The sequence below is a fragment of the Macaca fascicularis genome, chromosome 11, assembly GCF_037993035.2.
Source record: "Macaca fascicularis isolate 582-1 chromosome 11, T2T-MFA8v1.1".
NCBI lineage: Eukaryota > Metazoa > Chordata > Mammalia > Primates > Cercopithecidae > Macaca > Macaca fascicularis.
In genome coordinates, this window is record NC_088385.1 from 51,643,336 (window position 1) to 51,660,978 (window position 17,643).

General features: G+C 37.6%; 1 protein-coding gene across 4 annotated transcripts in view; it reads right to left on the minus strand.

Moving 5' to 3' along the window:
- Positions 1-708: 708 nt before the first annotated feature.
- The window catches only part of DBX2 (developing brain homeobox 2), a 73,074-nt gene continuing 56,139 nt past the window's right edge, over positions 709-17,643 (minus strand). For 3 of the 4 annotated variants that reach the window (XM_074006662.1, XM_074006661.1, XM_005570631.5), the window contains 2 exons: positions 10,250-10,437; positions 709-3,043 (listed from right to left, as the gene is read on the minus strand). In XM_074006662.1, the coding sequence (XP_073862763.1) occupies positions 2,711-3,043; positions 10,250-10,437 (521 nt within the window). In that variant the 3' untranslated portion in view covers positions 709-2,710. Of the gene's footprint in view, positions 3,044-10,249; positions 10,438-11,726; positions 11,908-17,643 lie in introns of all 4 variants that reach the window. The other variant, XR_012420151.1, reaches the window with a different exon arrangement.

Sequence of the window (17,643 nt, forward strand, 5' to 3'; positions counted from 1 at the left end):
AACAAATCTACTAATATGTCATCAACTGAAGAAACGGAGTCTGCATCTAGACGGCAGAGAAAATTATATATTTACATGAGGGGAGGAAGGATGGTAGCAAAGCACAAGAGAGAAGGGAGACCCTTCAACACGATAGGGGGCTCAGCCACTCTCTCCAGCCATTCAGGCAAGTAAAGGCAAAGTGAAAGCACACCGGGCATATGTATGTGTACTGTGTATGTGTTTCCTAAGTACCGGTAATATATCCATCTAAAGCATACTTTTCCTAAGTGTTAACACATTCCAAAGTGGAAAACAATTAAAAGCTTGATTTATCTATTTGAATATCAAGCTAATTTTACACTGAGATGCCTCTGCTGGGTCTTAGATGCCTCTGCTGGGTTAGGCCCTGAGGGAAGATTATTTAAGAACCAATTAGCCCTACATGTGTTATCAGATAGCCATGACAGAGGTTTCTCTTATTTGACTTTCAAGTTATTCTCAAGAAACACTGACCACAGATAAGCATTTTATTATTTTAGCAGTGAGTGATATATAGATTATATATATATCTCATATATATATGATAACAGTGATTATGCTTAAACACTCCTATGGGACTATTTTCTATAGAGGCTTCATAGTTGAAGGATTTTGCAATTCCTTAATTTCCTTAAAGTTCAAAATCTAATAGAAAACACAATACTGAAGATAAAATCATTACCCAAGTAAGATGGTAAAGCTTCTGAATTTCTTTAATAAATCTCACTGCAATCCCCAAAATGTATCTCTTACAATGCATCCCATAGCTGTGTGAATACATAACACTGGTATGCAATCCCCACATGGTTAGTAAGATTCCAAGATTCAAAACTTGAGTGTCAGGGTTCAAATCCCATTTATTAACTTAATGACGCTGGATAATTACCCCAACCATACTCTGCCTTAGTGTCCTTGTCTGGGTAACAGGAATCCTGATAGTAATTACCGTCTACATCACAGCGTTATTGCCATGAGGATTAGATGAGCTAATCCACCCTAAATGCTTAGCACAGTCTCTAGCACATAGGAAGTACCCTATAAATGTAAATGAGGTTAACATTATAAGAATAGAAACCATACTATAAATCATTTTAAGACTGGTTTTAAATTTCAAATTTTTGTCAGCAGATCCGTGCTCCCATTCCCCACAATGAGGCACTGAGACACGCTTCTAAAATGACTTTTAAGTAAAAGATCATGTGGTAAAGACACGGGTTGACATACCAAGTCCAACTCTATTCATATAAAATAATTTCCTGCTGTTGATTAAAACCATTATCTTCTGAAATATCTTTTCTAAACACTAAACCCTCAAAAGACGTTAACTTCTCAGACTAGCGGAGTTCAGCAAATTAGAAGCCACCATCATTATGCAGCTTACTCACTAACAAAATGCCACTTAATGAACTTCTCAGAGTGTTTCTTGTCCACAGATTGATAAGAGTTCAAGGCAAAACCACATCATTTCCTATTTTTGTTTCATTTCCTTCAAAGTGAAACATAATTTCTTCTTGGTCCTGGAGTAAAAACTTCTGGATTAACTAAGTAGATCATTACCAGAAATGCAATTTTAGAAAGATACGATTTCAGGGTAGTCAAAAAACACAAAACATCTGTGTAGTGTTTGTTAATACATAAAAATAACCTAATATGTAAAGTGTATGTCACCTAAGTGGAAGATTGAGTCTCTAACTAGAAGCGCAAACAGAAATCATCGTTGATTCTGTTAGTTATTGTGGTTTTAAGTCCAGTTAGAAAAATTTAAGAACTGTGACACCACGGCTTTCTTTAGTCTTGGCCAGAGATCACATACTTCTTGGCATAGATATTCTGTTTGGCCAATACAGTATTTGAAAAATTACTTGACTCAAATATCTTTGGGTGAGCCATAGCTTTTATTTACCTGACAGGGTCTTAAAGGCATTTTATTTTGCAAACCCTGGTCTAGGCCCATATTTACAGAGAAAAGATTAAAAAATACTTATTAGTTAAATGGGCCTCCTGATGGCCCGATGGTCCAGAGACTTGGAGATTAAGGATACTAATAGTTATATATAGAAATTCTTCTAATTTGCTTGTCGGGTTCATTTTAAATATATATTTTCAGTGTATGTATCTAGCAGTGGCTCATTTGATGAGGACTGCTGAGTCAAGGTGTTAAAATTCACTTAGCTGGATACCAAAAGAAGTTGGAAAATAGAGGATTTTTTAAAACATGTTTTTGGGGTATGAAAGTTTGCACCAAAGTCCAAATTTTACATTATTTTCAAAAAATTAATAACATTCTGTCAATGGTATTTTTCTTCACATAAAAGGAAATGAATTTACTCAATGCAATAGTTAAAGAGAAACTAGTTTCTACTAACACATTTTAATGGATATTTATGTATCTACACACATAGAGACACACACACATACACACATACTAAGAGCAGGGACCGAGCCAGCTGTTGCTGTCCTTCTTTTCAGTTCCATCATACTTCCTGGGAGATTCTACTCCACTTACAAATTAAGCCTGAGTCTAGGGCCAAACAAGAGAACACTGGAGTGAGTTTCCTAAAGCATTAGTTCATATATCGCTCCAAAGTTGTTAGGCTGTAAGCACTGATGAGGTACAGGTGAGCTGGCATTAGAGACCAAATGTTACTACTAAGCGTTCTTTTAAATTGATGTGGAGGAATGCTTCCATTCAGATGGCCCCAGTAAGTACACCCTTGCTTCCAGCTTCTTCTTCAGAACATAAATACAAGGCACCTTGCAGTGAATTTGCTTCTGGGGGTGGTGCCCCTGAACTCTCCTGGATTAGTCTTTCTGAAGGTTCTGGAGAATTCTTCCTCCATCTTGGACTTGAGTGCTGTTGGGGGACATCCCATATTGAAGGACATGGAGAAGGGAAACCCAGAGCAGACCGTGAGAGCGGATCCTCTTGAAGACCTACTTCTTGGATACACCTGTTGGAAAGCACTTCCTTTTCTTTGGAATTCCGCCATTTCATCCTTCTGTTCTGAAACCAAATTTTCACCTATTGACAAAATAATTGCACAAAATGATCACTTATTCCAGGTTATTTTACTTCAGCATTTTAAACTGTAATTGCTTCTACTATCCCTTCTACAGAATACCTTATGAGAGCCGACCTCAAAAAGTCCTTGTGGCTTTTCACATGAACTCCTTCAAAATATCTTTTTTTTTTTTTTGAGATGGGGTCTCTCTTTGTTACCCTGGTGCAATCTCAGCTCACTGCAACCTCCACCACCCAGGCTCAAGCAGTTCTCCCACCTCAGCTTCCTGAGTAGCTAGGATGACAGGCACGCACCACCACAACAGGCTAATTTTTATATTTTTTTTGTAGAGACAGTGTTTCACCATGTTGCCCAGGCTGGTCTTGAACTCCTGAGCTCAAAGAATCTGTCCGCCTTGGCCTCCAAAAGTGGTGGGATTACAGGCATGAGCCACCACACCCTGCCAAAAATATCTTAATCTAATATCCCCATACACACATTTGAAACAAAACAACTGTGATAAATTGGTTACACCCTGTAAGTCTGATAGCTTTCAAAATTCATTTAACTCCTAGATATTTTAAAATATCATCTAGTCTGTGCTGAATTATTTATTCAAAGAAAATGGATGGGCTAGTATTAGCATCTGAGTGTTTATTTAGTGCCAGGCATCAGGCTATGCACTCGGGATGGATTTTATAATTTGATCCTCAGAATGGCTGTAAGAAGTCCTCATTTCACATGTTAAAAAAACTGAAGTTTGGAGATATTAACTAGCTCATGGTCACACAGCTAGTGAAATGGAAGCACTGAGACTAGAATTCATGACTGTCTGACTCCAGGGCCCAGGCTCTTATAAACATTCAGACCTCATCAGGAGCTTTCTGAGACTAAATTAAGAATGCATTCTGTAATGCTTTGATAAATTGCAGGCTTTATACAGTTTCCAAGTCTTGATTACTCCCAGGATTTATCAAACTGTAAGAATTAGGCTCAATAAATAACAACTAATTGTAATTAAGCCAAAAGTGCTTATGATGGTGGTTCCTAATTTGAACCATACCTACCCCCAACCCATGCCACTTGAGTCTTTATTACTAACCTCCCTCTTTATACACTGTGTAGTCAACTGTGCCTGAGCTGACAACTTCACAACTGGTTTCCTGGAAGCTTAAAAGCCAATCACATTCTTTCCTGTGTATTGCATCACATCCTTACACTAACAATTTAGTTGATTTCTATTTTTAAAACAAAAACTAGAAAATTTTTACCTGAAGAAATAATTATTATATCAACCAAGTATTTCTCTCAGTGAAGAAAAAAATTCTATCTGAGGCTCTCATTCCAGATTGGAAAAACAATTTCTTCTTTCTTTCAACTTGATTGGCAGTGTTCAAAATGGAAGAAATCTACCCCAGGCAATTCAGTGCAAAAGACTGTCATCTCAGTTACAACACCATGATTAAGGCTTTTCATATGAAAACAGAACTAATGTGTACATACCACAGCACTTGGTTCTACTCATAAGCTCATTTATTGTTTGCAGTGGGCATTTATTCCTAGAAAGCATACCAAGTATTTCTAATGGGTTTTCACTGAGACAGTTTTTTGTTTTCAATGGTGATTCTTTCCTTTATCATCACATTCGTTATTTCCTCTTCTCTTAGCTTTTCTGTATATCTATAAATATTTGTTGTTAAGTGATATCTCAAAGAAAAAAAAGCATAAAAGGAGTTTCCTCACAATCAACCGTGTTGAGACAAATGCATATATGGGGAGTAGCATTGAAAGTTCTACCTCTCAAGAAATGCAAAAACAAATTCCAGATAGATTAAATAGCTAAATATAAAAATAAAACTGCAAAAGTTTTAAAAGAAAATAGAGATTATCATGATAGTCTTGGGGAGACGAATGTTTTCATAAGCATGACATAAAACAGAGGATACATGGAAAAGAAAAGATATAAAGGAGCCGAATACATAAAAATGAGAAATTTCTGTACAAACATATGAACAAGCCAGAAACTACCCAACAAAACTAAAAGCAAGAAATCTAAATGATATTTGTACATCCATGTTCACAGCAGCATTATTCACAATAGCCAAAAATGGGAAGCAACCAAGCATGTAGGAACAGATAAATGGATAAATAAAATGTGGTATATACATACAAAGGAATACTATTCAGCCTTGAACAGGAAGGAAATTCTGGCACATGCTACAACAGAAATGAACCTCGAAGATATTATGCTAAATAAAATAGGCCAGGCATAAAAGTACAAACGCCATATTATTCCACTCATATGAGAGCCTTAGAATAGTCATTAATAGAAACATAAAGTACAATAGTGGGTGCCAGGAGGTGGGAGAGGGGGAAATGGTGAATTATTGTTTAATAGATACAGAGTTTCAGTTTTACAAGATGAAAAAGTTTCTGGAGATGAATGGTGGTGATGGTTTCACAACAATGTCAATGTACTTAATGTAACTGAACTGAACACTTAAAAAAGGTTAAAATAATAAATTCTGCTATGCATATTTTACCTCAATAAAAAAAGTCACAAACTTAGAAAGGACTTTTGCAACATCTGAAACAGGAAAAATTTCCTAACCATAATATTCCATAATTCTTGACTAACAGCCAAAGTATTGCTACATATCAATAAAAAGACAATATAATAAAAAAAAAAGATGCAGCCATGAACAGGCCAATTCACACACTACAAGTGGCCAATAAAACAATTAAAAGCCCCTCACGTTCTGGTAGTTAGGAAAATTCAAATTGAAAAATAACAAATAGCATTGCCCATGAGAGTGGCAACATTTTTCAAATCATAAATGGTAGAGGTTTTGCAAAATGGAACTATTTGTTAGTAAGAATGAAATTTTCATATGTCAGTATCTAATTTGATACAATGTTGTATTTGGAAAGGAATTTTTAATCTGCCACATTTTAAATGTACGTACACTTTTACACATAAATCTCACTCACACTCTCTTCTTACAAAATATTTTTAAAGTGCATAAAAATTTGTGATAGTGAAAATTGGAAGTAACTTAAAATTGAGGATGGTGAAATGATGGTCTGTTACGAAACACAAAAAAAGAATGAAGTAGATCCGTATGTACTGACATGGAAGGAAGCAATCCATAATATTCAAAAAGGAAAAAAGCACCAAACAATACACATTATCAGTAGCATTATTCATAATAGCCCAAAACTGGGAACAATACAGATGCCCACCATCAGTAAATGGATGAACTGTGGTATACTACATAATGGTAGTACTACACAGCAATGAATACCCATGAGCTGTTACTACACACAACATGAAGATTCTCACAAACATACTGTTAAGTAAAAGAAGCATATATAATTCTATTTATATAAATAATACTGAATGATACTATTTTTAAAAATTTGTTAATAGCTCTATGAGCCTATAATTCACATACAATACAATTTGCCCATTTAAAATGTACAGTTCAAAGGTTTTCATGTATTCACAGATAACGCAACCATCACCAATTTTAGAACATTTTCATCACCTCAAAAGGAAATCCCACACCCTTTGGCTATCTCTGTTCTATTCCCTATTTCCCCCAGCCCTAAGTAGATTCATTTACTTCCTGTCTGTATAGATTTCCCCATTCTGGACCTTCAAATTAATGGAATCATATAATATGTGGTCCTTGTAAGTGAGTTATTTCACTCAGTATAATATTTTCAAGGTTCATCCATGTTGTAGTATTATCAGTAAGTAATTCATTCTTTTTTATGGGTAAATAATATTCCACTATATGGATATAACACATTCTGTCTACACACTGAATAATACTACTTATATAAAAGTACAAAAAGAGGCAAAACTAAGAAGTTACAAGTTAGGATAGAGGATACCCTTGGAAGGAGCAGATAGTGAGTGGGAGGGGATACTTGGAGGATCTTCTGGCCTCTACTGCTAGATCTGTGAGCTGGATATACAAGTGATTTGTACTGTTCTTTAGAAAATGTCAAAATACATGCACAATATGATTAAATTTTTATGTAAGTATGTATATGTATATATATGTATATATATACACAAACACAATTATCAGCCTCTTCACTTGTAAAATAGAGGTAGTAAAAGTAGTTACTTCATAAAATTTTTGTATGAATTAATTGACACAAAATGTAAGGGCACATGGTAAGCATGCAAGTGTTTGTGTTACTATATGTTCATGCATATACAATACACATATAAATTTATTTTTAAAATAATACATGATGTGTCAAAAATTCAAACAAGGGCCATTTGTGAATCACAGAAGTAACCAAGGAATTGGATTCGAGGAGAGTAAGATGAGTTTTCACTTTTATCTTTACAGGTTTCCTTTTTAATTGAATTTACCACAATAAATATCATGTAATTGATATATTGTAATTGATGTATTTACAAATAAGAAAATGTTAAATTACTTCTGAGATGCTGTAATTGATATACTGATATATTTACAAATAAGACTGGTATATTTACAAATTGTAATTGTAATGTTATCATTGATATAATTGTGTAATTCATACATTTGTGTAATGGATATATTTACAAACAAGAAAATGTTAAATTCTGAGATGCTGTAACTGATATACTGATACATTTACAAATAAGACTGATATATTTACAAATTGTAATGTTATAATCGATATACTACAATTGTGTAATGGATAGATTTACAAATAAGAAAATGTTAAATTACTTCTGTGATTCAATAAGACAGAAAGTACTCACTCCTGAGGCACCAAATTTTAAACACAATATAATTAACTATGTAAAACCATATGCCTATGGATAAGAACAAGATAGCATACAAATAGGAAAATAGTTGTTTTTGAGGCAGGAGGAGAGATTGTGGTCATACCCCATAATTTTTATATATGTCTGTTGCATTCTCTTTTCAGAAGTCTCTTTTTGGGACCACAATATGTACTATCAGAGATTTTCACAATTTCTCAGAGCACTGTCAGATGGAACTTAGCTACTTTCCACTGCTTTCCATCTTTTAACACCTACTTCAAGTTTCAACTCAACCAGAGGCTCTCCAAGCTCCCAAACCTGCCTGTTGTCTCCCCTCTGATAATAGGAGCTTCTTACACCAGTGAGATGCAGGCCAGGCCCACTGAGCTCCCCTGATATCCTCTCTCAGCCCCAACAGCTCCTCTGAGATCAGAGAGTTCCATCACTAGACTTTCCAGAAGTCGTATATGGACCCATCACATGGCTGTCCTTTGCAGAGATGGTGATCAACAAAAGGCTTCAGAGAGATAAGTAACTTTGAGAACTGATCCCCTTATTGGGCAGTATATCTAACCTACCACGTGATACTGTCTCTATTATTATATAGTTTTATCAAACTTTTTATGAGTTTCCATGGGGTGTGGAAGCTTCTGAGGTGCACAGACTGTGTCTTATTCAGTATTTATCAATATTCCCTGTTATTGCCTACCTAGCACAGTGTCTTGCACACAACAGACCATCAAGATCTGGCTGCTGATTTATCTGTTATATACACAAAACTGCTTTGTGACATAGACAGAATTCTTATATTTGTTTCTGTTTTTTTAAGTGAGAAACTGAGGCACAGAACAACCAATTAAGGTTATGGACTCATTAGTACCACACAGCTAGGAGAGCACAGACTGACTAATATAGGCCAATTACCCTCTACTACACCTCGTGCAGCTTCCTACTACTTGACAAAGTTGGGGCAAGCAGCTTGTGAAGACACTTCCCTAGGGTCAAGGAGAGTTTAGTCCAATAATAACTGTGTTTATTTTTTTGTTTTTTGTTTTTTTGAGATGGAGTCTCACACTGTCACCCAGGCTGGAGCGCAGTGGCGCGAACTCGATTCACTGCAAACTCTGCGACCCGAGTTCACATCATTCTCCTGCTCAGCCTCCCAAGTAGCTGGGACTACAGGAGCCCACCACCTCACCCGGCTAATTTTCTTTGTATTTTTAGTAGAGTCAGGGTTTCACCGTGTTAGCCAGGATGGTCTCGATCTCCTGACCTCATGATCCACCTGCCTCAGCCTCCCAAAGTGCTAGGATTACAGGCGTGAGCCACCGCATCCAGCCAATAACTGGTTTTAATAAGATCCAAAATTAACCACCAAGTCATCGGTAGTGAGGAACAACAGTAGAGTATGGTGGTTAGCCCAGAGCCTCCTCTAACTCTTTAGTCCCTTTATGTTAATTCAAAAATTCCAGGCAGATGTAGGCCTGCACCAGAAAACTCAACCTGGCAAACAGTGTTCGTGCTGCATTTCAGCTGCCACCATTCCTTTTGGCCAGACGCCTTTGTACAGTGAACTCTATGCACAACTGTACGTGGTATTTTTAGGTTAAAGAGAACACAAACCCCAGAGTCAGGTTGTCTAAGGTGGGAGCCTACCTCCGAAACCTCTTTACTACATGATATAGAACCTACATTCAGTTTCTTATTTTTTCATTTAGAAAACAGGGATTATTATAATGTGTATTTCACACGACAATTATAAGGAGGGTTAAATAGGCAACTTCTAGTGCCTTATGATATTGATTATTTGCAACAAGTAGGTCAAACGTTAAATGGAGTATTATACAACTCCAAAAGCCAGAAAGTCCCATTCACAATTATACAAAACCTCAATGAACAAGAAAGCTATGTAAGTGTTGCAAATGTGAAACTGCTTAATTGAACTTGACATAAACCTAAAGAACAAAATCATGAAACCCATTAAGAAGTATTCATGAGTCACTCATTCATGCTTTGATTTTGGATTGGAAATGAAAAGAAAGATAGGAAAAGTGGTTCCTGCTTTTTGAAGAATTATTTAACCTGTTTCTCTGAACACAGAGCAAACGATTTATAACGTAATTACCACATCCTTAGCATTTCTCTTCATTTGAAAAGAACTAAGCAGCCCAATGGCAAAAACCTAGACCTCTCAGCAAATGGATCTGTTTCCAAATAGGAAATGGGACATATATCTCCACCCACTAAAAAAATATGAAAAGCATTTCAAGAACACCTCAGGCTCTAGCACCATGCCTGGTATAAGAAACATTTGCCAAATAAATGGATTCCATTGTGTGCCTTAAGAAATCAGAAGCAGTTTCCTATGGCCCACCACCCTGAACACAACTGATTTCATCTGATCTCACAAGATATCAGAGGCAGTAGACATCTTCCTGCTCATTAGTACCTGTGATTCCTTCAGTCCCAAGTTGATGGCAAGTTTCTTTCTGTCTGTTTTGCTGATATATTTCTGCTTCTGAAACATTTTCTCCAGAGCCTTTCTCTGGTCCTCAGAAAAGACAGCTCTTCTTAAAATGCCCCTCCGAGCCTTGGAATTAGAGTCCTGTGTCAGGAGAGGCAGCACGCTCTCTTCTCCTAGAGTCGAGGGAAAAAGATACAAAAGCCCAGTTAGCTTCAGAAAGAAGTCAGTCTTTCGTGGGACAATATGGTATCCTCCTACTCTGTACTATGGCCAAATGACCTCATTTCAACTCTGCTCACTTAAAGCAGTACTTCCTAATCTCTTTTTGGCTATGGACTCTGATATGGTCTGGCTCTGTGGCCCCACCCAAATATCATCTTGAATTGTAATCCCCACGTGCTGAGGGAGGGACCTCGTGGGAGGTAACTGAATCATGGGGGTGGTTCCCCCATGCTGTTCTCATGAAAGTGAATGAGGTCTCATGAGATCTGACGGTTTTGTGAGGGGCTTTTCCCCACTTTGCTCTGCACTTCTCTCATTCTTTGCCTCCCTGCTGCCATGTGAAGAAGGACACGCTTGCTTCCCCCTCTGCCATGACTGTAAGCTTCCTGAGGCCTTCCAGTCATGCTGAACTGAGTCAATTAAATCTCTTTCTTTTATAAATTACCCAGTCTCTGGTATGTCTTAATTAGCAGCATGAGAACAGACTAATATAGACTCCTTCGAGAATCTGATAAATACTCTTTGCTCCACAGTGCAGGGGAAATGTACATTTGCTCATCCTTCCGATTTTGCATGCCACATCAGACAGCCCAAGGTCCCGGTTACAAAGCCCCAATATGGATTAAGTAGTAGGTGATTTAAAAACTTCATTTTTCTCTAATTCTTCATTTGTTTATTTACTCATTTTTTCAACAAAATTTTGAACACTTACCATATGCCAGACACTCTGCTCAATACTACACAATGAGAAATAAGACAGATATGTTTAATTGCCCTCCTTACCTGTAAAATATTGTAGAAGGGCATTTATTGAACTAGCATCACAAATGTGTTGCATTCCTAAAGAGGGAGATTTGGGAACACAAAACAAGGGGTCTGACATAAACCTGGGACAGGGAAAACTTGCAAAAGTCAGAGATGTTTAATCTGAGAAGAGAAGAGAGAACTGAAGGGCTCTCAGTCACTCCCCTGCAATTCCACTGATCATCAACTCCTTGAGGTCAAAAAGGCAGAAACTCCTCTTTCTGCCTTTTTGTGCCTAGCACAATACTGGTTCCCATGCTCTGAGAGTTTATAGGCTTTCATGGTTCATTCACTCATTCTGCTTCCCAGGTGTGGCAGGCAGAGAAATGGCTCTCAGAGATGTCCATGTCCTAATCCCCAGAACCTGTGAATATGTTATGTTACATGGCAAGGGGAATTAAGGTTGCAAATTGATTAAAGTTGCTAATCAACTGACCTTGAGATGAAGTATCCTGTATTATCCAGATGGGCCCAATGTAATCATAAGATTCCTTACAATTGGAAGAGGGAGGCAAATTAGGAGGTCCTAGTCAGAGAGAGATTTCAAGATGCTACATTCTCGCTTTGAGGTTGGAGGAAGGGGCCAGAAGCCAAGGAATGCAGACAGCCTCAAGAAGCTGGAAAAGACAAGGAAACAGATTCTCCCCAGAGCCTACACAACGAACACAGCCCTGCTTGATTTTAGCCCTGTGAGACCCATTTCAGGGTCTGACCTCTATAACTATAAAATAATAAGTACTTGTTGCTTTAAGATACTCAGTTCATGGTAATTTGTTACAGCAAAAATAGAAAACTAATACACTGGGTGTCAGGCTCACAGAGCCAATTGCTGAAGAAACCAGACAAAGAGCACATGGTTCCCACCCTAAAGGAGCTCACTTTCTTATGGGAGGGGTGACTCATGAACATTAACTCTGTAACATAGCACCAGGAAGGCAGGCTTACGGTTATAGCTACTATGCATTCTGCTGCTTAATAATTATTTACTGAATAAACAAGTAAATGAATGTCTTAAGTACTAGAATAGAAAGATCTGCAAAGTGCACTGGCACCACAGAGGAGGAAATGATGAATTCAGAGAAAATAGTCAGGTCAAGTCAAGTCTAAAAGAACAATACCGTTAAAGAGAGAAAGAACCAAAGCCAATTCAAACAGTTACTAGTATGTCTGAAAGCACAAGGAATAAAGTCTATGCAAGGAAAAGTAAGCAGTCATCAAGGCTGCAGAAAGGCATAAAGCAGAGGCTGCAAGAGGGCAACCATATCCAGTCTGCAAATGGGCTTTTTTTGGTCTTAGCATGTTGGTTAAGAATTCTTATTTAGTTATACACATTTAAAAAGCGGGAAGTTCCACATAAAGTCCAGGTTTCTGACACCTCTTCAAAGGTAACCACACTGGGCTTAAAGTGAGTAGCAGGTGCCTCTTTTTTATATGGAACATGTGGCCCCAGTTTGCCACAGTCTTGCTTAGCTTGTTTTTTACCTGCCAGGCCTTTGAAGACATTTGGACCTCTAAAGTGGAATGGAGTCAGATAATAGAGAACTGCAAGGGTTTGGGCAGGTAATGAAGATCAATAGAAGTAGGACAGGACATAATAATAAACATACACTAAACACCACTATTAATGATTACTTTGTGTTAAGCCACTGACATGCATTATTTCATTTAATTCTCACATTGAAACCATGGAATGAATGCTACTATTACTCTCTCCATTTTACAGAAATAAAATGAAACTTAGGAAGGTTAAGTAACTTTGTTCAAGGTCACAAAGCTAGGGTTTCAAACCCAGGAGACAGATACCACAATAAATGTACTAACCCTACACAATACTGGCGTTATCTGACATGTAGACGGAAAATGACAACAAATCTTGTCAATTTGGCTTCTACAATGTGGCAGCTTCCTTTTCTATTTGTCTAAAAGATTACAAACATCTCCTGGCTAAGCCCCGGGTTACATCTCATTACAATTCATCCTCACTCTGCAAAATGAACCACTAACTTCTCCCTCTTTCCTTCCAGCTCTGTAACTCTGTATCTTCTTTGAATTGCCATAACCTTGAGATGTCATCAAGCCCAATTCTCTATAAAGGTCTACTTTCATTGATGCCCCTCCATTCATCTTCACATAGGATGTTGGTTATTTCCCCTGTTACATCACTAATTCTTTTTGCCTGTCTCATACCAAGATCATATCTTGAAGTCAGACTTTGACAACTAGATTCACTATTCTTTATCAGAGATTTAAGCAGTTTTATGAAATATTGATCAATAATAAAAATATTCTGAATATCTCAATATGTGCATCTTTTCCTAAGTGTGTTTCTTCTCTGAGCATTCCTTGGTTTGGATCTCAGCCCTTACGTGCATGTCTTAAAGCAAGTTATTCAGTCTCTTCCAGCTGATTTTATAAGGCTGCTCCCAAGATTCAATGAAATAAGATAGCAAAATTTCAGTGGTTAGCTCACATTAAGGATCCTACAAATCTACTTCACTTCCCATTGTTGGATTTTATTTGATCTTTACAAGAATCATATGCCACAGATATCCCTCACTATAGATGAAGACGTGTTCAGAGCAGTCAAGGTCCAAAGACACACAAAGGACATGGAGCAAAGCTGGCACCAAGATCTTCTGAATTCAAATCAGTGGCTCTTTCCTCTGCACTCTGGCATTCTTAATTTCTAAATGTATCCAATATATAATTATTACAGCAATAAGTATTCAAAATTAGGAGGAAAAATAAATATCCACTGGTAAAGAAATGCATATGTAAATTATCCACTTGGTAAAATTTAAATGAATCATTAAAGATGAGAACTATGAAGATTAGGCAGCAGCAAAGAAAGTACTTACACTATGATTTTTAAAAGTATGATATTTAAGATACATATTATGTTCACAACTAAGCAAAAACGCAGAGAAAAAATGGAAAAGACAAAAGTAAACACAAAACTGTGTCATTGCATTATAGAATTCTGGACAAATAATTCATCTCCACTGTCCATGTTTTAAGTTTGGTTCTATTTTCTAATGAAAACAGGCAAGCATTGTAGCAACCTTTTTGGGAATAACCTGTCAGTTACCAAGTCATTGTTGAGCAATAATCAAAGATGAATCCAAATCCATCCTTAAGGTGTTCACAGTTGATAAGGAAAAGTCCAAGAAGAATACAGCCACAATACAGTGGGATGAGACCACAGCACAGAAGGCATTAGTGCACCAGATAAGAAGCCACTGAATTAGGATGGTCAACAAAGTAGGTCCTAAGAGAGAGCAGCACCTAGAAGAACAGCAATTCCTCTTGCTGGATCACAAGGGAAAGGCAGGTAGAGGAATTAGCATTTGCAGAGGCATGAAGCCAGGTGAAGACAAGTGTGAAACATGGCAGACCTAAGAATCTCACACAACCTAGTATTTCTGGATTGCAGGGTATGACTGGAAAGAACACAGGAGAAAAGCTGGAAAGACAGATTACTGTCAAGGGTGCCTGAAACAAGTTTAGGTTATAACTTGTCAAGGGAAGCCTTTCAAGAAGGACATAACCAACCTAGCATTTTAGAAAGGCAAATGTCCTCTTGAGTTAAAAAAACCTTTTATGTCTATATACAGAGTCTAAAACAAATTTATGGTAATGGAAAAAATATGTACCCTTTTTTTTCTAAGTAGAATTTGTATAAGTAAGGCTCAAGATTCTATTCATTGTGGCTCTTCCTAACCAAGATCTACAAGTTAAAATAAAATAGTAACGAAATAAAACTCATTTAAATGCCCCTAAAACTTTTTGTAGCAACCCATAGGTTTCCCTAACAAGTTGTTTTTAAGTAAAGAAAAAAATTTGTTGCGGGAAGTCAGGGACCCCCAAACGGAGGGACCGGCTGGAGCCACAGCAGAGGAACATAAAATGTGAAGACTTCATGGACATTTATTGGTTCCCAAAATTAATACTTTTATAATTTCTTAAGCCTGTCTTTACTTTAACCTATGAACATAAATTGTGAAGATTTCATAGACATTTTTCAGTTCCTAAATAATACTCTTATAATTTCTTATGCCTGTCTTTACTTCAGTCTCTTAATTCTGTTATCTTTGTAAGCTAAGAATGTACGTCCCCTCAGGACCACTATTGTACAAATTGATTGTAAAACCTGTGTTTGAACAATATGAAATCAGTGCACATTGAAAAAGAACAGAATAACAGCGATTTTCAGGGAACAATGGAAGACAACCATAAGGTCTGACTGCTTGCAGGGTCGGGCAGAATACAGCCATATTTTTCTTCTTGCAGAGAGCCTATAAATGGATTGCAAGTAGGGAAGATATTGCTAAATTCTTTTCCTAGCAAGAAATATTAATAATTAAGACCCTGGGAAAGGAATGCATTCCTGGGGGCAGGTCTATAAACGGCCGCTCTGGGAGTGTCTGTCTTCTGCAGTTGAGACAAGGACTGAAATACGCCCTGGTCTCCTGCACTATCCTCAGGTTTATTAGAGTGGGGAAAAAACCCCACCCTGGTGAATTTGAGGTCAGACCAGTCCTGTGCTCTCGAACCCTGTTTTCTGTTGTTTAAGATGTTTATCAAGACAATGCATGCACAGCTGAATATAGACCCTCTTCAGGAGTTTTTGATTTCACCCTTTGCTTGTGATCTTTGCTTTGCCCTTTGCCTTGTGATCTTTATTGGCCTCAGAAGCATGTGATCTTTGTTCTCTCTTTTGCCCTTTGAAGCATGTGATCTTTGTGACCTACTCCCTGTTTGTACATCCCCTCCCCTTTTAAAGTCCTTAATAAAAACCTGCTGGTTTTGCAGCTCAGGGAGGCATCATGGTCCTACCGATATGTGATGTCACCCCCAGAGGCCCAGCTGTAAAATTCCTCTCTTTGTACTCTTTCTCTTTATTTCTCAGCCAGATGACACTTTGGGAAAATAGAAAGAATCTACATTGAAATATTGGGGGTGGGTTCCCCCGATAAAGATTCCCATCAAGAAAGCCTACAAATAAATTATTCTTACCATTGTGGTATATATTAACATTTGGGGCATCATCAACCCAAACTAGCCCTTGATCTTGAAAGGTGAGACCTGGAGTGGCTGTAAGGATCAAAGGGTTAACTACTGGGTCTGGTCCTCAAGTTTCAGTGCCCTATAACAAACAAGAACTCAACCAATAGACAAGCAAAAACAAAACACCAAAAATAAAGAATATTGTATTTTTTCCTTCTTTACTAGTTGTCTGGTTTCTTTTAGTACTGACTTCAATACACAAATCAAGCTTGTTCTCATAAAGTGATGTAACGTGGTTCCTACAAGAAGCATATGACAATGCTGCTATTCCTAAACCACCACTGATGCTCCTTCCCATGGCTCACCCATGTCTTTTATGGGCAATCTCTGGATCTAACCACAAACCACATTGATGAACCCATACCACTTTCATACCTTCTAAATATACATATAAGCCCCTAAATTTTATGTCTCCATAACACATGTCCAACTATTCATAAATTTATGACAAATGTCTGACTTTTATGGATACTTCCAGATAAACAAAAATAAACAAACAATATAAAAAGAAACAGGCATGGAGAATAAGGCATGTAGCAGAAATGAGGCTTTAAAAGCTGGAGTCACCAATTCAAGGAGCTACAGTCTCTATCAGTTCGAGGATATTATTATTATTATGCAGCTTCCACATATATTTGGGCTTACATGTGCTGACATATGTGCCAACTACATGCATTATGTCATGTAATCTTTACAACAATCCCTGGAAGAAGAAATTACTTCCCCCATTGTTTACAGGAAAAACCTAGGTTCTAGAAAGTTAAGTTGTGCAATTAAAGTCACACATCAAAGCAGAGGGAGGCAAATCAATGCCTTTGTCAAATTACATCAAAGATCATCAAAGGTACGAGTGGGCAAGGAAAGAAGTGGGGAAGTGGGAAGAGTCACATTAAAATAGCAGAATGACACAGGATAGGCTGGGTGCAGTGGCTTATGCGTGTAATCCCAGTACTTCGGGAGGCCGAGGTGGACGGATTGCCTGAGGTCAGGAGTTTGAGAACAGCCTGGCCAACATGGTGAAACTCTGTCTCTACTAAAAATACTAAAATTAGACGGGTGTGGTGGTGTGTGCCCATAATCCCAGCTACTCAGGAGGCTGAGGCAGGCAGAAGTGCTTGAACCTGGGAGGCAGAGGTTGCAGTGAGCCAAGATCGTGCCACTACTGCACTCCAGGCTAGATGACAAAGCAAGACTCCATCTTAAAAAAATTAAAAAAAGAGTGACCCGGGATAGAAAACTTTTCAAAGGTATGATTCCCTGGACCCTGACATGCTCCCTAATCACCA